Consider the following 24,876-nt stretch of genomic DNA (forward strand, 5'->3'; position numbering starts at 1 on the left):
ACTATCTCCCGTAGCACTATAAATAAGGGGTAAAGTGACTCAAAAGGCATCCATCTTTTTCTATAAACACTCTCTCCCCAAAAGTCTAGGCTTTGTTCTTCTTATATTTCCTTTTAATAAAATCTCCATTTTTATTTTATTTATTTTCTTTTCCACCACAACTATGAGCTACTAAACCCATTTAGCCGAAGGTTGCCGATATTCCCCAAAAAGAGTTCTTGAGGCTTAGAGTCCATACTTAGCCTCCTCGCCGAGTATTTATCATTTCTCCGCACTACAAGACTAACGCTTTTGTCTATGTCTCTTAAGAAGTAAGTTTTTCAACGTATGCAAATGCGGCCGCTTTGTATGTTTTGGGAAGGTTGCACAGTCAGCTCGTTAGTTTATTACGTCAGAGGTTGGCGAGCCCAAGAGACAAAATGGTGCGGGATTCGCCATTGAGAAGCGTTGATCTAGCATAAGACTATCCCACAGAAGCGATTGTTGGCTAGAGTCAGGTTCCACTAAATCGTAAGTCTAAATCCTTAGAGCTGGTGGTCGTAGGCGTCCCCTTCCATTATAACTGGCTTACTCGGTTTGGGAAGGATCATCTGAAATCGAGGATTGAACCCAAGGCGAAACGAGACAACTGGAGGTTGGAACCTCCCATAAGAATTTCCTTTCTCTCAGCTCTATTTTTAATTTCTCAAATTTTTGATTCAATATTCTTAATTCTATTTTTACTTTATTTTTTGTTTCCAGATCCAAACCTTTAATTCTATTATTTTCTTATTTTTTTCCAGGAACGCAAGTTTTCTTGGGCAAGATTCTGCCTGGGATTTCACGGAACAAGATATTCTGCAAATCCAGTCCCTAAGGATTTGACCTTACTTTCCTTTTACTATTCTTTTTCATTATTTATTAGGGAAAGGATATTTTGGGGCTTTCAATGACCGCATCAAATTTTAGCACCGTTGCCAGTCCCTGGCAACGTACTAATCTTGTTTTTTGTTTCTTATGACCAGATCTGCTCCAGGTACTCTTGCGTTCGATTCAGAAATTGAGGAGACAGCTAGAGCCAATCATAGGGAGACAAAGTTACGGAAAAAGCAATTAGCGGTGGTTGGAATTCAAAGTAACCCACTGCCAGAAGTCGAAGTCGACAACGAAGCTGAGTCCAAGGTTAACGAAAACCCTACTCGAACACTTGAAAGCGAAAAAGTAGAAGTTGATTCACCAGAAGAAGTGCTTAACGCTAGGGTTAACGAAAACTTGAATCTAGCACACCAACCAATGGCTCAAACGATTCGGCAACTGGCTGAAGCTCGGACAAAACAACCGCCATTGTGCATTGCGTATCCTACTTTGGATACCGATTTTGAGTTGAAGTGAGGTCTAATCCAATTACTGCCAACTTTTCATGGGTTGCAAAATGAAAATCCCCACAAGCATTTGAAAGAGTTTCATATGGTTTGTCTTAGCATGAAACCTTAGGGGGTAACTGAGGATCAGATTAAATTGCGTGCTTTCCCTTTCTCCCTAGCGGATTTCGCTAAGGAATGGTTATTTTATTTACCCCTGGATCTATTACAACTTGGGTTGATCTATCTCGTTTGTTTCTGAACAGGTTTTTTCCAGCGTCTCGAGCAGCTAAGCTAAGAAGAGAGATCTTTGGAATAAGGTAAAAAGAAGCTGAGTCTCTTTACGATTATTAGGAGCTATTTAAGAAGTTGTATGCAAGCTACCCACAACATGGTATAACGGAGCAATCTCTCCTCGAATACTTTTACGAAGGTTTGAAGCCCATGGAGATGAATATGGTAGATGTCGCTAGTGGAGGAGCATTGGTCAACATGACTCCCCAACAAGCGAGAGACTTGATCTCTATGATGGCTACAAATTCTCAATAGTTTCGAGCTAATATTGAACCCCCTAGAATGGTTCACCAGCTAAGTAATTCAACCTTAGAGGATGAATTTGATAGACTTACTAATATGATGAACTCTCTTATTGCAGAAAAAGCGAAGACAGCCCGGTTATGTGCAATATATGCTACATCTGATCATGCAACTGATGCATGTCCCAGTTTGTATGATGATACCATGACCCATCTGCATACTGTGGGAAATTTCTTTGGGCCGCCATAAAGGCGATACGACCCCTACGCTAATACGTACAACCCAGGGTGGAGGGACCATCCTAACTTAAGTTATGGGGCCAATCCACGAAATAACCAGCCATACAAAAATCGGTTTTCGCAACAGCCACAAGGTTCAGGTAATTCTCTAGACACCATGGTTAATAAATTAGCAACTAATGTTCTTGATTTTCAACAGCGAATCCAACAGCAAACTCTTAATTTCTTAAAAGAGACGAAGGATTTCCAATAGAAAATCGAGACGTCCATAAGAGATTTGACCACATCGATCAAGAAATTGACCTCTCAAGGGAAGCTGCTGTCACAAACAGAACCAAACCCTAGACAAAATGCAAATGCAGTGATGTTACGAAGCGGAAAGGTACTAAAATCAATTCCTAACAAGAATCTTGGCCAAGAAATCACCCAGAAAAAACTCGAGAAAGACGAACAGGTCCGACCGAAGCCTCCATTGCCTAAAATTCAACCTCCATTTCTAGAACGATTCAACCAGTGTCGAAGAGGTAAAGAGTATAAGGAAATTTTCGAAACATTTAGGAATGTCGAGATCAACATTCCGCTATTGGACGCCATCAAAAAAATACCGCGGTATGCTAAATTTCTTAAAGATCTTTGCACCAACAAGCGAAAATAAACTGGTAATGAAAGGGTGAATGTTGGTGAGAATGTATCCGTAGTTTTACAGCACAAAATGCTGAAAAAATGCAAGGATAGGGTCGTGTTTGCAATACCATGCAAAATAGGCCATCTGGGAATTAAGAAGGCTATGTGTGATTTAGGGGCTTCTATAAATGTAATGCCATATTCTACTTATGAATCACTTAACGAGGGTTTTTTGAAAAAAATAGCTGTCATCATTCAATTAGCGGACAGGTCTGTTGTGCATCCAGAAGGAGTCATTGAGGATGTTTTGGTAAAAGTTAACAAGCTTATTTTCTCTGTAGATTTTTATGTGATCAAGATGGAGGAGGATAGCATTCCTAGATCTTCAGAGCTCTTGCTGGGTCGATCGTTCCTTAGTACAGCTAGTACTAAAATCGATGTTCAAAGTGGAACTCTCACGATAGAGTTTGATGGGGAGATCATAAAGTTTAATGTCTACGACGCTATTAGCCATCCAAGCGAAATCTTGAGCGTAAATCGTATCAACATAATTGACTCTTTAGTGGAAGAAAATTTTGAGTCAATTTATGGAGATAATTATGAACTTGATAAATTTGAATTTGTTAATGAGTTATTATCTCCAAATACTAAACTGTTACCTTCTGTTATATAGGCACCAGAGTTGGAGTTGAAACCGCTTACTGAGCATCTGAAATATGCATTTTTGGGGAAGGGTAATACCCTACCAGTCATAGTCTCCAATAGACTCTCCACACATGAAGAGGACAGTTTGGTTCATGTACTAAAAAGTCATAAGGAGGAGATTGGCTAGACCGTTGCAGACTTAAGAGGGATAAGCCCTTTGACATGCACACACAGGATCTACTTGGAGGAAGATACGAAACTGAGGAAAGAGGTGCAAAGATGGCTAAATCCGAATATGATAGAGGTAGTAAAAAAGGAAATAATCAAGCTTTTAGACCCTGACGTAATTTACCCTAATCTGACAGTAGGTGGGTAAGTCCAGTACAAGTCGTGCCCAAGAAAACGGGCATGACAATAAAGAAAAATGCTAAAGGTGACTTGGTACCTACCCGAGTACAAAATGGGTGGCGCGTTTGCATTGATTACAGGAAGTTGAACTCAAACACTAGAAAAGATCATTTCCCTCTTGCTTTTGTAGATCAAATGCTCGAAAGATTAGCCAGAAAATCTCACTTTTGTTTTCTTGATGGATATTCAGGTTTCTTTCAAATTCCAGTTGCACCGAAGGACCAGGAAAAGACCACTTTTACATACCCATTCGGTACATTTGCGTACAGAAGGATACCATTCAGTCTTTGCAATGCACCGGCCACCTTCTAGAGATGCATGATGAGTATATTTTTCGAATATGTGGAAAAAATTATCGAAGTTTTTATGGATGATTTTACTGTATATGGGAATTGTTTTGATGAATGCCTTAAAAACCTAACGATAATTTTGAGTAGGTGCATAGAATTTAATCTTGTCTTAAGTTATGAAAAATGTCATTTTATGGTAGACAAGGGTTTAATTCTGGGTCATGTTGTTTCATCTAAAGGAATTGAGGTCAATAAGGCCAAAATTAATATTATAAATTCTTTGCCTTATCCCTCCACTGTAAGGGAAATTCGTTCTTTCCTTGGCCATACAGGGTTCTACAGGCGCTTTATAAAGAACTTATTGAAGGTAGCTGAACAACTGTGTGAGTTGTTGTAGAAGGATAAGAAATTTGAGTTTGGCCCAAAATGTAAGAAGGCATTTGATACACTCAAGAAAAGTTAGTCTCCGCTCTTATAGTGCAACCACCAGATTGGAAATACCCATTTGAAATTATGTGTGATGCCAGCGAGCGCGGTGTAGGAGCCGTGCTGGGGCAAATGATAGACAAAGAACCACATATCATATGTTATGCCTCAAAAACCTTAGATGCCGCGTAGAGCAACTACACCACTACGGAAAAAGAACTCTTAGCCGTTGTATTTGCTTTAGATAAATTTTGACCTTATTTAGTAGGATCTAAAGTAATTATTTTTTCTAATCATGCAGCCCTCAAGTACTTGATCGCGAAGAAAGAAGCAAAACCGAGGCTCATTAGGTGGATTTTGCTACTCCAAGAATTTGACATCGAGATTCGAGACAAAACGGGATGCGAGAATTTAGTGGCTGACCACTTAAGCAGAATAAAAGTACCTTTTGACGACATCCTTATTAAGGAAGAATTCCCAGATGAGAGCCTATTCTCGACCAAGGCATGTCCCTCATGGTATGCAGATATAGTAAACTTTCTAACCACAAGATCGTTACCCACTGAGTTAGCACGTTCTGTGAGGGACAAGATTAGACGTGACGCTCAGTATTACATTTGCGATGACCCATACTTGTGGAAATGCTGCGCAGACCGGATAATATGAAGATGTGTTCCAGAAATCGAGGTAACTTCTATCCTTAATTTTTGTCATGCTGAAGCTTACGGAGGTCACTTTGGCCCTAAGCAGACCGCTCATAATGTGTTAGAATGTAGGCTATATTGGCCCACAATTTTCCAAGACACATATAACTTCTGTAAGTCTTGCGATAGGTGCCAACATACAGGTAACATCACTAAACGAAATCAAATACCCCTTTCCCCGATTCATGTATGCGAAATCTTTAATGTATGGGGCATCGATTTCATGGACCCATTTATTTCTTCATTTAGCAAAGTATATATAATTCTTGCAATAGACTATGTTTCTAAGTGGATAGAAGCAAAGCTTACTCACAATGATAATGCCAAAACTGCTGTGGAGTTTCTAAAACGAACTATTTTTTTCCAAGTTTGGCACACCTCGAGCCCTAATCAGTGATCGTGGCACCCACTTTGCAATAAGGTCATGGAGGCACTGTTGGCAAAATACGGAGTCCACCACCGTATAGCTATAGCTTACCATCCCCAAACGAATGGTCAAGCTGAGGTCTTGAATAGGGAAATCAATACTATTCTGGAGAAAATAGATTGTCCCAACCAAAAGGATTGGAGCCTTCGGCTAAATAATGCACTTTGGGCCTGTGAGATTGAATATAAGACACCGATTAGCATGATCCCGTATCGAATTGTTTTTGGTAAAGCATGCCACCTTTTGGTCGAATTGGAACATAAAGCCTATTGGGCCGTTCGACAATGTAACATGGAGTTAGAACCCACAGGAAAGGCAAGGAAATTAGACATCCAAGAGTTAGAAGAAATTCGCAATGATGCCTACGAGAATGCTCGCATTTATAAAGACAAGACAAAGTTGTTTCACGATAAGAGAATAGCTCAGAAGCATTTATTGGTAGGACAAAAAGTTTTACTTTATAACTCCGTGTTAAAGTTATTCCCAGGTAAGCTTCGATCACGATAGCAAAGACCTTTTATTGTTACTGAAGTGTTCACACATGGAGCGATTAAATAGAGAGTGAACAATCTGGAAAGCGGTTCGTAGTCAATGGCCAGCGGTTGAAGCCATTTTATGAGAATTTTCAAGCCCACATGGTTGAGAAAATCCATTTGGAACCTCCATAGAACCAATAATGGCGTCGAGCTAACGACGTTAAATAAACTCTTGTTGGGAGGCAACCCAATTTTTATTTTTATTTATTTATTTATTTATTATTTTATTTTATTTTCTTTACTTTATTTATTACTTTATTTTATTTTATTATTTATTACTTATTTGGATACTAATAAATTTCTCTTCTTTTGCTTAGATAAAACAGAGCGAAAATGCGAAGAAAAAGGAAAAAGCTAGAAAAATAGAACCAAACAGCCCTATCCATGGTACCAAACAACCTCTTTTCCAGATACTATTCCAGCCTAGAATGCCTGCAGCCAACCACCCTTATCCCTACACCCAAACACCACCCCTTAGCACAATCAAGAGTACCTCCAAACCCCAAGCATCATATGCGACCGACAGTAACAACACAGGGAGTTTTTCTAAACTTTTCTACCTATTTATTTCTTTTAGTCGACATTGAGGACAATGTGCTTTCAGTATGGGAGGTACTCTTCGTTATTACTGTCATTTTCTGCTGTGATTTTGGTTGCTGTTGCTGTTGTTGTGATTATTTTTGGCTGGTGTTGTTGTTTGAGGCTCCATTTTGTCCATATTTATTTTTTTTAGAATCTCCTGCCTCTTTTCATGCCCAAGTTTTTACCAAGAATTGCCTACAAGCATGATTCTTGTTTTCTAAGGAAATTATAGATTTTCCCTAATTGATGCCATCTCCACTGTTTTATTCTTATTAGGCTAAAAATAATTGTGATTCATAGAGTTAACTTTATCTTGCTTTTTGTAAAATTAATCAAGTTTAATACAAAGTGGACACTTAATATGTTTGCATGCTAAAATATGTTCATGACTATTAAGGTAATTACTGAAACTTATTTTTGACACTTGATTGTTTTTTTTCCTCTAAAGTCCTCATAAAAAAGTTATTACTAAAATGTCATTTAATGTTTCCATGGTTATGAGTGCAACTTAAAAACGTGACTGACTGAGTAACCGGGGTAGGGTGCTTGCGTTGTCATCCTATTTCGCTTCAAAAGGTTGTGTGACGTATTAGGTAAAACTCCGCTAACCAGAATTAATTTTTAAGAACATGTTAGGCTGAGTAACCGAGGTGAGATGCTTGGCTGTCATCTCTCTTCACGTCAAAAGGTTCGATGTGTTCTTAAGAAAAAATTTTAATAAATTAAGAGTCTGCTGGGCGGAGTAACCGGGTGGGGTGCTTGGATGTCATCTCTCTTCGCGTCAAAAGGTTCAGTATATTCTTAAAGCATAAAAAATATAAATAATAAATAAATAAAAAGAAATAAAGGAGGAAACAAATAGGGTGTCTTGGTAGGTTTGGTAATTTACCTAATTTTCATTAAATAATTCAAGTCGATTCTAATTTTTGTGTGTATTAATTGGAAAAATTTTTCTGTTTTACTTAAAGTAAGCTTAGGGTTCTCTTTATTTTTCATGCATTTTTTACTAATATTTATAAAACTTTGGAGTGGTATTTCTTTTATGGCAGAATCTAACTTTCACAGTAGATAGGAACCATACTTGAGGGCAAGCATGGGCTAAGTAGGGGGAATTTGATAAAACTTTAGAATAACGTATTTTTATGTATTAATTATGTATTTATTCTGAGTATGATCCTGCTAATTTGAGCTATTTATGATCTTTTATCTTATAGGGACTAAATTTGAGGCAAAAGTAAAATTAAGGGCCAAAAACGTGAATTTAGAGATAAATTGGGCCAATGTGCGACACAAGGAAAAGTTGGTGCCAAAAGTACAAGTATGGAGGAAACAAGGGTTGAAATGCAAAAAGAAGAGATTTTGTTCTATCAGACTCTATTTTAATTATATTAGGATAATTAATATTAAGATAATTATTAAGGATTATTTAATTTTAGGATTTTATTTTATTTATCTTTATTTATTTTCAATTCAATGTATTTATATTTTGGGAGTTTACGTAGGTTTAGACTATATCCCCTAGCACTATACATAGGGGGTGAAGTGACTCAAAAGACATCCATCTTTTTCTATAAACACTCTCTCCCCAAAAGCCTAGGCTTTTTTCTTCTCATATTTCCTTTCAATAAAATCTACATTTTTATTTTATTTATTTTCTTTTCCGCCACAACCATGAGCCACTAAACCCATCTAGCTGAAGGTTGTCGATATTCCCCAAAAAGGGTTCTTGAGGCTTAGACTCCGTACTTAGCCTCCTCGCTGAGTATTCATCATTTCTCCACACTACGGGGCTTACGCTTCTGTTTATGTCCCTTAAGAAGTAAGCTTTTCAATGTATGCAAAGGCGGTCGCTGTGTATGTTTTGGGAAGGTTGCACAATCGGTTCGTTAGCTTACTGCATCAGAGGTTTATGAGCCCAAGAGACAAAATGGTGCTGGATTCGCCATTGAGAAGCGTTGATCTAGCATAAGACGATCCCACAGAAGCGATTGTTGGCTAGAGTCAGGTCCATTAAATCGTAAGTCTAAATCCTTAGAGCTGGTGGTCGTAGGCATCCTCTTCCATTATAACTGGCTTATTCGGTTTGGGAAGGATCATCTGAAGCCGAGGATTGAACCCAAGGCGAAACGAGACAACTGGAGGTTGGAACCTCCCATAAGAATTTCCTTTCTCTCAGCTCTATTTTTAATTTCTCGAATTTTTGATTCAATATTCTTAATTCTGTTTTTACTTTATTTTTCATTTCCAGATCCAAACCTTTAATTCTATTATTTTCTTATTTTTTCCAGGAACGTAGGTTTTCTTGGGCAAGATTCTGCCTGGGATTTCACAGAACAAGATATTCTGCAAATCCAGTCCCTAAGGATTTGACCTTACTTCCCTTTTACTATTCTTTTTCATTATTTATTAGGAATAGGATATTTTTGGTGCTTTCAATGACCGCATCAACTTGTTCCATCTTAACCAAACAAGAATTGAAAGTTAACTAATTGCCAATCAACCACTAAAATTTCCAAATTTTTCAACAGAGCCCACGAACTTGCCATTTCATTTAATTACCTCCCAATAGGCTTTTAGTGAAAATTAGATATGACAAATCTTATGGGATACTTTGTTGATGTCACGGATAATAAGGTCAATTCGGACTAGAACACCATAAAAATAAATTGAGTTCAAAAGCTTGTTGAAGAACTTTGTTGGCTTTCGGGCCACATATAACCTTGACAACAAGAACTTGATGTTTACAGAACTCATGAAGGAGTTAAAATCCTTTGAGTTGATATTGAATGGTGGTCAATCGGCCCGAAGAGTAAAAGCAAATATAGTTGTCACTTTTTCCTCAAAAGGGAAGGAAAACACGATAAAAAAGGTAGGGTTAAGGTCTCTAAGCCACCATAAATGGAATTGAGTGAACAAAAAATCCTAAGGACTTATCTAAGTCTAAATGCTTATTCTGAAGTAAGAAAGGGTGCTTCAAGGCGAGCTGTAAAGAGTGAAAAGAGTTCCTGGCCACCAATGGCAATAGTATGAAACTCTTTATGATAGAATCTTGTTTAGTGGAGGATTCATTAGACCACTGGGTCATTGATTTAGAATCCACTCTATAGGGGTTCGAGGATATGAGAGATTTTAGAAATAAGAGTCTATCGTTATGGATTAGAAATGGGACAATTATGGCAATTGGAGTAGTGGGAGATGTACTTCTACCCAATAGATTTTAGGAATATTTTTTTGAGAGGTTGTAACACCTAGACTTGGCGGGTCTTGAGTCTGGGAGAATAGCCTAAAAGAAATATGATTGGTATGATACTATCCACCCAAATGGTGTTTCTAGCGCACTCGTAGGGCACATAGGTAATGATAGGATGTAAGGTAAAGGATGTTATCCAAGAGGTGTGTGTATGTGTAGAAGGAGAGATTGGTGAAGAAATTAAGGGTTCTTGGGTTATAAGGGATGTCACCAAAGCTAAGGTACTCTTAGTTTGTCTAGCTAATGTATATGCTATGTACTAATGAGATAGTTAGGAGTGAACGATGAGTCAGATGAAAGATATGAAATTATTTTTGGATTTTTATACATGCTTCTCTATAACTCTAAGCCACTAATAAGGGCATTTTTGAAAGTTAAAGACATGTGTCTAGTTCCACTATGAGAACAAGGATTTGTATATTTAAGCGAGATTTTGAAGAAAGAAAAGTTACTTTCTTCCTTTTGTTGAAAACATAATTTGTAACTTGCTTTGGAGCTTATCAAGAATTTGTCTTGCTAAGCTAAAACTAAAGATCGGGGTTTTTACATAGGGATTATTTTCTCATCCTAGATAAGTATTTTGGACTCACATGTATCCTTATTGTGTGAGTACGTCTATTTATGTATTCATGAATAGAAAGATGAAGAAGAAATACCTTGTATGGTGGTTATTTGGGTTTCAAACGAAAATAAAGGCGATGTGAATGAGTTCCGATGGATACCTATGTCTTATAAGTAGTGATTTCTAAGAGTTCAAGGATGGATGTTTAGACTTAGAGATCAAGTTGCTGTTTATGGGTATCTAGTGAGTCCCTCAGCTCTTACAGGTGAGTCCCTAAGTGACCAAATACTGAAAATAAAACTAGCAAAGTATAATGCAATAACTCTGATACAAAATGAAAGGTTCATGATCATGCATGTATGAATTGTATAAAGTTTGATGGTCTAAGTACAAGACATGAGTCTTAATGATTTTGGTGCACACATGAGTCTGAATGCATAAATATGTTTATCATGAGCAAGTCATTGTATGATGAGTCAATGCATGATGAGTTTGTGTCTATTTCCGGAGTTTTCTAAAAGAGTCCATTGGGATGAAAAACACAAACCTCTGAAAGGACAAGTCCATGGCCACGGCACTAAAGAAGACCATATCGTATAAGACCATAACTGGTGGGTTATGACATCATATGGAAAGAAGACCATATCATGTAAGACCATAACTGGTGAGTTATGGCATCGTACAGAAAATTTTAAGGAATGTTATTACCTAATGTGGTTCTCTGTGTGTCCTAGGATGATGAGGGGCAAACCTCACTAAGTGTGAGTCTAGGAATATTTCTTTCACAAAAATAACCAGGAAAGAAAAAGCCTTTGTGGCAATCTCTATTAAAGGAAAACCTTTGTGGCAAAACTATGGACAAGAAAGCCTTTGTGGTGAGTACTGGATGTAAAAAATGCCTTTGTGGAAAAACTCTGGAAGGGTAAGCCTTCGTGGATAACCTTTTACACTTTTTTGGTGAGGCTCTGAAAGGAAAGTCTTTGTGGCGAATACTTAATGAAAAAGACACCTTTGTGGCAATTTCTAGATAAGGAAGCCCTTGAGGCTATCTCTGGAAAAGAACTCCTCTATGGAAGACTCTGAACAAAAAGAAAAGAACCTATGGAAAAATCTAATAAACTATGTACGAAGTCTTCAGAAGGTACGGTAAGTATGATGAACTCTAAAGAAAAGCTCTGTAAGAAGTGTTATGGAAAACCCAGTACAGTAACATGGTAAGAACAACGAGACTAGAGTGTGACAGAGGATGTGGCAAACCTAGAACTTTCTGTCTGAAAGGCCCTCTACAACAGGAATGGTTAAGGAATCATGAAAGAATAAGATGAAGAATGCGAGAGTGGTACAGAAGATATGAAAGGTAAGGTATGACCTCAGTTTAAAGCGTGACACCCATGGTATAACGAATAGAATCTAAAGAATGTATCTAGCAGAGTAAGTTGAAAAATAAGAGATAAGGAGATTGATAACGAAGTTCTCGAATAATATTTAGGTAAAAGAGGGTTTACTCACTAAGTTCTCATGAACTTGCCTCTATGCTTTTAAGACACGGGTAAGCTGAGATTGGATTACGCTAGGAGGGACGATGCCAGGGCTGTGCCAGAGAGAATGTGGGATGGGATATTATGCAAACAGAGTGAGTTAAGCGACACGCTAGTGTCTGATGAAAATATTATGAATAAGCTATGGAATTTGACAATAAGCCTTGTAGAGTAGCCAATAATATTGGTTAGAGGTAGAACAAGTAGAGTAGTGTAAATAAGTGTGTTATTGATACTTGTAAGTCCTTGGCGAGTGCAAGGCCTTGTTCAAAAGGTTCTAAGTACACATTATACACCAAAATATAAGTTTGCTAGGTAACGTTACTAAATAAGATGTATTCGTTGAAAGTTGTAAGTTTTGGCTAAGTATAAGTCTATGATAGAGTGGTAACACCCGAGATCTGGACCCAGTGTCACTTGTGAATATGATGTGCGAATTGTGCAAGTATACACGTTGAACAAGTAATAAAGTGATGTGTTAGATCGTTTCCATAGGGATTAGATAGGTATAATTTGGTCAAGTTATTTGAGTTACGCTTGATTAATGCTAAAGTAAAATAACAATGAAAATGTGGTGGTAAAAAGATAGAATGATAATGTGTAAAATGTGCAAAGCAAAACAAGTAAACAAAACAAAAATGTCATGACACAGAAAATATAGAAAAGGAGATTAAGGAACTACAATATTGATTAGGACGACTGGATTACTGATGCATCTACCTTTCTTAACTATTAATGTCACAACAAAGTCTTGAACATTCTACTGCTCGATAGGTTTTTACAGCAGTCTGCTTAATTCGAGAGCAAAACCTTGGGTTGCCTCTCCTAGGGTACTATATTGACTTGAGTTACAACAGTCTGCTTATTTCGAGACCACTAATATTTTCTACCTTCTTTCTTATGAGGCAAAGCTCTATGTTTAGAGGTTGCTGCGAATAAATAATTTATCATTCACTCATATTATCCAATGTCTATCCAGTTAACTTAACCTTGTCGGAATTAAGTTATCTATCATAACCTGCTGCACATTCATCAATACACAGCCTGCATAAAGCATGAAATACCATTGAATAAAATAGCATAATAATTCCAACTTAAATTGTAAACATTAATAGAAATTAAAGGGTTCAGTAAAGTAATCCCGAGCATAAGATATTTAGCTCATAGCTGGGCAAATCAAGTTCAAGTTTAATGCAATAACCAACATCATCTTTAACCAACATCATCAAGGATAAAATCTAATATGATAGCTTTCGCCTATCCAAATCTCAACATCGGCAGCGCAATGTCTTACAGCTACCAAAGATGATGCAGTCATTTTCTCCTTCTTCAGCTGCCTTCATTCTTGGTCCTTCCCTTTTTCTATCAAAATCTGCTCCTCTTTTTTTCTATCCCAAAAACTGATATCATTTCTAGGGTTCCCCCTTTGGATTTTATAAGTTTGACCTTTTAGGATAGGTCCATCAGCCCATAATCCTTTTTCTCTTTTTCAGGTGGATTTATCTGGTACAAGTACAACTGCGGCTGAAAACGGTACACATTGAGTGCTGACTAGGCATCTTCAGGCACTGCTACAGCATTGTGTTGGCAAACTATCCAAAATTTGTCAGGGCAAACCTTCAATCCTTTACTCCTTTTCCTACACTCTGCACCTGCCAATCAACCACCAAGCAAGTCCTCCCCACAGAAAATTAAAAGCAACATGTAATAACACTTAAGTACAATCCATGCTCTTTAATGCAATGCTCTAAAAAAACCAATGCAATATCCTAAAATGCAACTAAACTCACTTAAGTATAGGAAATTAACTAAGTCTAAGGGCATGAAATATAACTCTTTTCAAGAGTTATCACTCGACAAATTGGATCGGGTTGAAGGTGTTACAAAGACATTTTCTATGCGCCATGTTTCAAAAGAAACTTAATTTCAGTTGCATGTTTCTACAAAGATGGCTTAACAATGACTTTTAATAATAGAATTGAAATATTTAAAAATCACAATCTTATCTATAATGGGTGGATGTTAAATAATCTCTATTTTATCAAACCAAAAATGTACACACTGCTCGAACTTGAAATAACGAATAAAAGACTTAAAAATTCTCACTCTAATTAGGCATACCTTTGGCATTTGAGACTTGATCATATTAACTAATAAAGAATCACTAGACTTTTGAAAGATGGCATCTTAAGTTCGCTTTAAAAAATTGATCTTCCATAATGTGAATCTTGCTTAGAAGATAAGATGACCAAATGATCTTTTAATGCAAAAGGAACGAAGGTTGTCAAACCCCTAGAACTTATGCATACTAATGTATGTGGCCCCATGAGCATTAGTGCAAGAGGTGGTTATGAGTATTATGTAACCTTTATTAATAATTATTACAAATATGGGTATGTGTACCTAATGCACCGTAGTAGTGAAACATTAGATAAATTCAAAGAGTTTCATGCAGAAGTGGAGAAACAACAAGGTTTACCCACAAAGACACTTCAATCTAATTGAGGTGGGCAATATTTGTCAAATGGGTTTTTAAGGTACCTCATAAAGAATAAGATTCTATCCCAGTTAACCACGTCAGACACTCCACAACAGAATGGCATGGTAGAGAAAAGGAATTGAACATTGTTAGAAATCGTACGTTCGATCTTAAGTTATTCAAAGTTGTCAATCTCTTTTTGAGGATATGTGGTAAAAATGACTTGCTATATTCTGAACAATGTGCCAACTAAGGCAGCATCAAAAAATCCATACGAATTGTGGCACAGTAGAAGCCAAACCTTAATCATTTAATGATTTGGGGATGCCTAGCCCACATATTGGATAAAGATACGAGGAAGTTGGACTCGCAGACAGAATTGTGAATGTTTGTAGGATATCTAAAGGGAACAAAGGGTGGTTTGTTTTATAACCTGAAAGAGCAAATTGTTATAGTGTTAACTCATGCTACTTTTCTTAAAGAAAGCTACATAAATGACTTCAAACTTCAGAGTAAAGAGGTATTCAAAGAACTTTTTAGAAATATGCAAAAGCTACATAACCGGTTCCAAAACCAACTCCTAATAGTAGACCTAAAAGCGATTAGCGACATAGGATGCTTCGTTGCAATGGGAGGGTCTCTCATAAGCCTGTGTTCTTCCAATCTAACATAAGTGTTTTTAACATTGAGTCTTCCGAGCAGGAAGATTATAACTCACTCACATATGATTCTAAGCTCTAGGAAATAGTTATGAAAGCTAAGATAGATTTTATGGACTACATCTCAGTGTGGGAACTTGTAGACTTATTGGAAAGGAAAAGCTCATAGGGTGCAAGTGGATCTACAATAGGAAAAGAAATGCAGATGGAAAAGTGAAAACTTATAAGGCTAGGCTTCTACCGAAAGGTTATACTCGGAAAGAAGGTATCGATTACGAAGAAACTTTCTCTTTGATTTCTATACTGAAGTCAATTTGCATACTGCTATCCATTGCGGCGATTATAAGATCTGGCAAATGGATGTCAAGATAGAGTTTTTGGATGGCTATCTTGAAGAGAGCATCTATATGATACAACCTACTGAATATATAGCTAAAGGAAACAATCATAAACTTTGAAAGCTGCTTAGATCCATATATGGATTTAAGTAAGCATCTCGCTCATGGAATCAAATATTTGATCAAGCAATAAAGACTGTTGGATTTTAGCAAAATGTAAATAAACCTTGTGTTTATAAACCTTTAGGGGATGGAAATGTGGTCTTTCTCATTATATATGTCGATGACATTCTACTTATTGGGAATGATGTAGGGACATTGTCATCTATTAACATATGGTTAACCAAATAGTTTAGGATGAAGGACTTGGGGAAGCTAATTTTGTTATTGACATTCAAATCCTGAGAGATCAAAAGAACAAAGTAATAGCATTGTCTCAAGCTTCATACATAGACGTGATATTGGAGTGTTATGCAATGACCAATTTGAAGAAGGGAAATTAACCTTTCGTATCGAGATTCCATCTCTCTTTGGAGAACAGCCCAAAGATAGCGGAAGAAAGAACATGAGAAAAGTTCCTTATGGTTTGGTTGTAGGAAGTCCCATATATGTTATGTTATGCACACGCCCAAGTATATGTTTTGCAATGGGATTGGTAAGTCGATATTAGGCAAATCCAGGATGAAGACACTAGCAAGCAGTTAAGCATATACTCAAGTATTTACAAAGAATGAGGGATTATATGCTTGTGTATTCTAAAGGTTATCTTACTCCTATCAAATAAACTAATTCTGACTTCCAAAAATTTTTGGATTCAAGGAAACCGACATTGGGCTGTGTTTTTGTCCTAAGCGGTGGGTCTATAGTATGGAAAAGTGTAAAGCAAAGTTGTACTACTGGCTCCACTATAAAGGCTGAATATGTGGCTACTTTTGAGGCTATGTAACGCGTGGTTTGTGCAAGTGTACACAATCATTATCAAGTAATAAGTAAGTAAAAAAGTTAGCATCTCCATAAGGACTGTGTATATTAATCAATTAATTGTAAAATTAATACTAAAAATTTGCTAAGAGAACACAATATTTTGGTAGTGGTTGATTGTTAAATTACATTAAATAAACTAAATGCAAAGTGATCCCTAATGCAAATTAATCTAAATACAATGTATGTAATAAAATGAATGAGATGAGTTTAGCAGCAAATTCACAAACTTCAACAATCAATCACATGAATAGGCTAGAATAATCACATCATTCAACTTAGTTCATTTTCGTCATGCTTAATAATGTCCCAGAAAATATTCCATGAAAACTCGATCTTTCATGAGCTTGAAATCAATTTAAATTCTTTTCGAAATCTTTTACTTAGAAAAACATGCATACTACCATGACCATATTTAACTAAGGGTTTCTTAGAATTTATGTGAAGTAATAGGGACGGGTTAGGTTAGAAACAATTTAATCACACAAACCTAAAAGCTATGCAAGGTAATAGAGCTCTCTTGAGTTATTACGAATTGAGTTAGGATCAAAATTAAGCATGCACCTTTTAATTATTACTTCCATTAATTGTCATCTGGTTAGGATTAATCAACTAATTCTAATGTATTCAATCATATTTTCATGAATGACTGAGGCACAAAACATCATAAACATGATTTAATTGAACTTTATTTAATTGATGCGATCATTCTAGCTAAACAACTTTAAGCTACCATTGTTGATGAAAAAATAACAAAACAAATTGCGAGCATGATTAAATTTAAAAGTAAACGATGAATAAGGAAGAATAAACTCTAATTGATTCGGAAGTCCTTTAGAATCTGATAGTAGCGACTTCCTCCAATCCTCGTGTTACTCCTTCACAATGTACACCTCAAGGTGGCCAGCCAAGAGAGTGTTTCTCAAGGATTTGCTAGATAATGGAGAGGGAAAATGGGTATGGCTATGCATGAAAGGAAGGAAATGTGATGAGAATGAGAAATGAAGAATGAATGTTAAGTGAGGGATGATGGATGCGTGAAATGAAGGTAGTATTTATATTAAATGGATGGCTAGTAGGTATGCTAAAAATAGCTTAAAATTCCTTAGGTTTCTCTTTCCCATGGCCGACCATAAATTGTGGATAGGGGGTTTTTTATTTGCTTGATTCATGCATGAAATCATGCTTGAATCAAGCAAGGTGGTGGACGGTTTCAAAGGTAAAGCTTGTATGCTGATTTCTAATTTATTTACAACTGTAGGGACCTCTAATAAATCTTCCAAAAGTGAATTTCGAGCTGTCCAAATGCTCTTGCCGAATTGGGATTCATTCTCTCTTATTTGGACAGGTTGATGACCCAAATGCTTGCCAGACTTGTTCATCAATTGCACCAACTTCAATTGGATCAAATTAATTTCTTTATGACCCATTTTTCCATGCCTTTTCTATCCATATAGAGTGAATTTGGCTTATGTCCATGTAGCTTTAATAAATAAGCTATGCATAAGTCCTTATTCCAATTGCAACAATTAAATCAAAATTAATATGTAGCATAAAATAACTAAATTATTCACGAATTTAATGTAAAATAGCACAAAATTGCATTTTCAATTAATTCATGCCCATAATCTTAATATGAACAAATTTTACCCAATTAATTATTAAATACTCGAAATTAATATTATTTTTAAGTAAAAAGGTGTCATAAACTACTAAAAAAACCTATATAATTTAGAGTTTACAGGCTACCAAAAAAGCAATATGGCTTCAAAGTTCCTTACAAATCTTGAAGTCATTCATCGTATGGGAAAAGCTATCACATTGTATTATGACAATACTGTGGTAATAGCTAATACCAAGGAAACAAGAAACCACAAGAGGACAAAACACATTGATTAGAAATGTCATATCATAAGGGAGGCCTTTGCAAACAGAATCTTAGCTATAGTTAAGGTCGCATCTGAGGACAACCTTGCTGACCATTTTACCAAGACTTTACTAGCTAGGAGTTTTGAGAAGCACATAGAGAGCACGAGAATACGTAATATTACTTGTCTACTTCATTAAAGCAAGTTGGAAACTGTTAGATCTAGTGCCCTAAGTGTAGTATATTCATTTGTAAACTTGTAATTTTTTCGAAAAAATTGGTTAATAAAACAAATTCATTGATTACATTAATATACATTGTATGATTGTCCTCATATAGTTTTTGCATGCAAAGCAAAATGGAAACAAATGTTGTTCATTGGTTTTCTAATGTTTAAACTAATACTAAGCGATATTACGTGGTCGGATCGTAATACAGAAAGACAACTTCTATTAATAGACAAACCTAAACCTATCCTTAGTCTAATCGGAAATGAAAAAATTGATTGAAAGACTAATATGTAGATGCTTTCTCTTGAGCATTGGAGCGGGTGAATCCTAGAAAATAAAGACATAGATGTGACTGACCAGACTGACAGTATATCGGATTAGACCCAAGAAGAATATATCCTAAATCTATTTATGGATTTATTCACTTGTGACGCTCATATTGTGGCATACCTAAACCCTGAGTGGATAACGGACTATGTATACATGACTCGTACACTTTGATATAAGTAAAAGTCAAAGTTCAAATAGATAAGGAACCAAAAGCTGGTGTGTTGGGTGTATGACTTCTGTAGTATGTAGCGTCATTTGCAATAGTGGAATTCATAGCTTGAGGCATGAGTAAATAATATACTCTCATTGGAATTACATGATTGATGAAAAGTAAATGTGTTCATGAGTCATTCATCTTTGTGATGGATGACTTGATTACAATTTGATAGTAACTGACTTTTCTTGACAGAAGATGTAATGGTTGTCATGAGATAAAATATGATCATATTGAGAGAATGAATATTATTCCTAAAAGATTAAGGATATCATATGAGGGTAACACACTTATTACTCATTAGAGAAACATTAATCGAGTTACTTCCATAATGGTATGTCGTTGGGGAGAGTTCAGTCACGATACTATAGTGGACCTACTTCATGATTAAATAAGCTTATAATTAATAAGCGAAATTTAAAACTTAATTATAAATCATTTCAAACTCAATTTTATATGTCCAATCAGTCTCTCCGCTAGCTCGTTGAAACCACAAATCACTTGCATGTTGAATCACATGAACTAATATGGATAAAAATGGTGAAATAGAGAAATGGGAAACATTAGGAAATGAATGAGGTTTTCTCCCAAATGAAAATGAAAATAGGGAAATAGAATTATTTGGAAATGAATGTGGTTTTCTCCAAAATGAAATTAAAAATGAAAAAAAATGAAAATGACCTAAAAATGAATTTATGTTTTTCGAATTAAAATAAAGTTCAAAAATGAAAATAAATCAGTTGGTCATAGTGAACCATTGAATACGGAATTATTAAATATATTTTCTTATAGATTCTTTTACGATAAAGTCGTCATGATTTTAACGGAATTAGAATTGGGTTGAGAAGATTATTTAATTGAAAATATACTAAATTTTTTTTTGGGAAATATAAAAACAAATATGGAAGTACTTATAATTGGACCTGATATGGAAGAGGCCTAAAAGCCCCTTATGTAAAAGGGTGGGATGAAAAACCTTAGTATTATTAACTAGGGTTGTCACCCCCTATAATCCTAGTTAGGCTACAAGTTCATTTTTCTAGTTGAAATAAACTTCTACAATCCAACAATGGGTCTACCTTCTCTCCCTATAAATAGATGGCATCAATATGACTACTAACACAACTTTCAGATATCATTATTTTGCCTGAAAATAAAAAGACTATTATTCTCTAAGAATTAAATATATTTTTTGGAATAATGATTCTATCATTTCTATTTCAAAAGAGATTATCGTCTTCACCCTAAAGAAAAGAAGACTATTTGTAGTTATGTGTTCGATTCGAATCGTTTGACACACTTGAAGTTGTTTTTTGATACGAGAATAGTGGAGAATATTATTTAGTTGAAAGTTGGGAATGACAAGGATCCATCTACCCAAAAACACAAGTGCGAATTCGGTCTAAGGTTTAGTGCTATAAATACCACATATCGGGACAATTTTCAAATTTTTTATTTTTCACTATGCAAGAAAACTGTTTTTGAACCAAAATTTTCCAACATGATTACCATGAGATAAAATAGGATCATATTGGGAGAATGAATATTATCCCAAAGAGATTAAGAATATCCTATCAGGGTAACACACTTATGACAAGGTCATTGAACAGGTATTAATCGAGTTGCTTTTATAATGGTAAGCTGTTAGGGAGAGATGAGTCTCAATAATGTAGTGGAATGACTTTGTGACTAAATAAGTTTATGACTAATATACAAAAAGCTAGAACTTAAGTATTGTAACACCCCATTCCCCAATGATCGATTGAGGTATTACACAAAAAGCAGACTTAAACTTAATTTCAAAGCATAACAAATGGACTAGGAGTTAACTCAGGAAATAAATTTCGAAAACACAAGTAACTAAATTGGTATACACCATAATGTAAACACAGTAGTTTTTTTAAACTTTCAGTTGAAAAATTTTTCTTTTGAAAATAAAGTGTTATTGGCAGTGATCCATAACATATAAAATTGTTTGGTGTATACAAGTAGAAAACACTACACGAATCATAATTCATAAAACTTTAATTAATCCTTCAGGGATAACATTCTTTTAAAACTATAACTCAATAAATAGGTACTTTATTACAGATTCATATTCAAAATAGAAATAAATGCCACCCCCAAAACAACATATGCATGCTGCAAAACAAACACAGGCGAGCTCATTGTAGTGATCGCTTTTTCTAGGTAAGTCCATTCTACAGGCTTAGGTTAAAGCACCACCTGGAAGGAAGGAAAAGAAAAAGGGTAACTTCAAAAGAACTTAGAGAACTCTAGCAAAGAAAATACTCAACTCTTATATGAATCACAGAAGCAAGAATAATACTAAAACTGCATATATACACTCTTAAACTAATACATCAATATCTTACATGCCTAGACACTTGGGCGGATACTCTCATACTAACTGGTGGATACTTAACCATGGCAAATAGCACTTCCAGGTGCACTCTAACATCGAACGAACTCAAATATTGAGTGTATTCTAATAGTAGTGTATACTTTCTTCCTTGCATGCATACGACACTTTTACTTTAACAGAACTTACATTTCCCCAGTAACACAATCTTTACTAACACTTAACTTTGCATCTTAGACATCTCATTAGCCCAATTCGTACATGCTTTCAAAATTCACTTTCACTATGGAAAATTATATATACCAATAATCACCAACACTTCGCAATTACACTACGTTTTCAATGTAGCCATGGTTAAAAACTAACATGTCCTACCGTAGGCAGCACCCTTATCACTAGGCTGGTTAGCAACTAACATACCCTACCATACCTAGCACTCACGCCAACTAGTTAGTAACTAACATACCCTACCATTTGCTCACCAACCTAGTTAATAACTAACATGTCCTACCAGTGGCCCATCATACACGTCAATCTAGTTAGCAACGAACATGCCCTACCAATGGTCTAAAACATCTACCAATCTAGTTTGCAACTAACATGCCCTACCAGTGGCTTACTGTAACAAGATATCGAGTTCATAACCCCAAGGAAGTCGTATTTGTTTCATGCCACAAACACACACAGAGATGATTACATGCAACATATTCTCAAAGTTACATGACAGTGGTCTCACCTGAACTCTAGCTTAAACAAACACAATATGGTGATATACTCAAGATAGAAGAAACAAAGAGAAGAATAACACAGTCTGGATACTCACTAAAAATCTCAACAAGGTTTGCTACACTATCTCTATCACTATACATACAACTCATTTCTTACTATTCGACCACTTGCTGATTCTCTCCAACACAGAACTCTTCCTTAAGCAAGATACCAGAGATAACAGAGCACGTGAATAGAGAAGAACAACCGAAAAAATAAAAGTTCCACCAATATTTATAGCCACAACTCTCTCTCGTAGAACTAACACGTGGCTAACATGCAAAGCTAACACATACTAACATGTGGCTAACATGCAAAGCTAACACATACTCTATTGTGGATGACATAATCATCCCAGGTATATCACACAATAAAATAATCATTAAATTTTAGTTAATTTCCAACTAAATCTTAGCAAGGACTCAACTAAAATTGAATAGTAAACACACATGCTCAAACTGAAACTATGAGGTCTAGGATCCTGCAATTCTGTATTGGTGTATACAAATAGAAGGATCTATCTTACAAACTTAACAAGAGAAAAAACTGATTGATGAGTTCCTCCCAACGACCACGCCAAGACATAAATACCACAAACCTATACTTCGCCAAAGGCAAACCCTTCAACCAAGATCATCACAAACTTGTCAAATTAATCAAACAGTCCACCAATCATGGCGCAACAAAAATTACAAATACAACACTAGCGGATTTAACACAAATTAGTCTTTCCTTATCTTAAACTTAGCTAACTATCCACCCACACAAACCACAACTAGGATTAGGTCAGACAGAGTGTTACAATTATAAATCATTTAAGCTCTAATCACGTATGTTCAATTGGTCCCTCTGCTAGCTCATTCAAACTAGAAATGAATTGCATGTTGAATCACATGAATTGAAATGGGAAACATTTGGAAATGAGTGAGGTATTCTCCAAAATGAAAACAAAATGGAGAAATGGAATCATTTGGAAATGAATGTGGCTTTCTCTAAAATGAAAATGAAAATGACCTGGAAAAGACTTTATGGTTTTCAAATTAAATGAAGTCTAAAAATGAAATAAAACATTTGGTCATAGTAAACCCGTTGAATGTAGAAATGTTAAATATATTTTCTCATAGATTCTTTTATGGTAAAGTCGTCATGATTTAATGGAATTAGAATTGGGTTGAGAAAATTATTTAATTGCAAAATTAATTTAGATGTTTATTTTGGGAAATAGAAAAAACTATCAGTTGGATCGGATTATAAATTATTAGGTTTAAAGTCCATGAAGTACTTGTAATTGGACTTAATAAAGGAGATACCCAAAAGCCCTTCATGTTTAAGAAGAGGTACGACAAAACCTAGTTTATTTAACTAGAGTTGTCACTTCACCTACTCCTAGTTAGACCAGGAGTTTATTTTTCTATTGAAATAGAATTTTACGATTCAACAAGGTTTTTACCTCTTCTCTCTATAAATAGATAGTGCCGGTAGGGAAAAATACACAACTTTAAGATATTGTTGCTCTACTCGAAAATAGAGTGATTTTATTCTCTAAATATTAAATTTATTTTCTAGAATAACAATTATGTTAGTTTCTATTGAGAACAAATTTTTCGTTTTCACACTAAAAGTAAAGAAAATTATTTATGGTTCAGTGTTTGATTCGAACCGTTCAAACTCACACTCGAAGCAGATCATGGTACGAGAATAGTGGAGAAGATCATTTGGTTGAAAGTCAGGAATGACAATGATCCGTCTAGCCAAAAACATAGGTGCAATTTTGGTAAAGGATTTATTGCTATAAATATCATAAATCGGCTTAGTTTTCAAATTTTTAATTTTTCGCTGTGTAAGAAAACCATTTCAAACTGAATTTTTTCCAACAGGATATGGTCAATGCCTAGTGTGACAATACAAGTGTCATTAATATTTCCAAGAATCCAGTGCAACATTCGAGGACTAAACATTGTAACATTAGGCATTATTCCATAAGGGAATTGATTGAGAATGATGCTATTAAGCTTATGTTTGTGCTTACACAAGATCAACTAGTTGATTTGGTCACAAAGGCGTTTGATGCAGCTAGGTTCGAGCACTTGAGGTCCTCTATTGGTGTGTGTCGAGTCCAAATGACTCAGACACTTTTAGAAGGTATCCAAACATAGAAGTCTGATGTCGTTTTGTTAAAGGATATTTCCATATTCAAAAATTTATTGGGAAAGTATCTTTTTGGCTGATTCAAGTTTCTCTCTCCAAATTGTAGAAGGAAAAAGAAGGATACTAACAGTGGTGACAGTTTTGTAAATACATTAAATGGAGGACTGGAAATTGATTTGATTTATTTTTCAAAAAATGTTTCAAGGAGTTTTGTAGTGACCCTAACCGATTCAATTTCTTTCTCAAGTAGTAATTTCTAAAGTTATTATTCTATCTTTATCATTCATCTTTGTTTGTATTCTCATATTCACTATGGCTAGAACAAAAATCACCTCTCAAGAAGAATATGAAAAGGTTTAAAAAAGACCTAGAAGTGAAGGTTATCAAACCCT

At 35.5% G+C, this 24,876-nt stretch overlaps 1 protein-coding gene across 1 annotated transcript; it reads left to right on the forward strand.

Moving 5' to 3' along the window:
- The first annotated feature begins 5,637 nt into the window (after positions 1 to 5,637).
- Positions 5,638 to 6,308, forward strand: LOC107956192 (uncharacterized). Its single transcript, XM_016891917.1, has 2 exons — positions 5,638 to 6,127; positions 6,199 to 6,308. Exons 1-2 carry the CDS (start codon positions 5,638 to 5,640, stop codon positions 6,306 to 6,308), a joined length of 600 nt encoding a protein of 199 aa, XP_016747406.1.
- The last annotated feature ends 18,568 nt before the right edge of the window (positions 6,309 to 24,876 follow it).

This window comes from Gossypium hirsutum, chromosome D07, assembly GCF_007990345.1.
Source record: "Gossypium hirsutum isolate 1008001.06 chromosome D07, Gossypium_hirsutum_v2.1, whole genome shotgun sequence".
Lineage (NCBI taxonomy): Eukaryota > Viridiplantae > Streptophyta > Magnoliopsida > Malvales > Malvaceae > Gossypium > Gossypium hirsutum.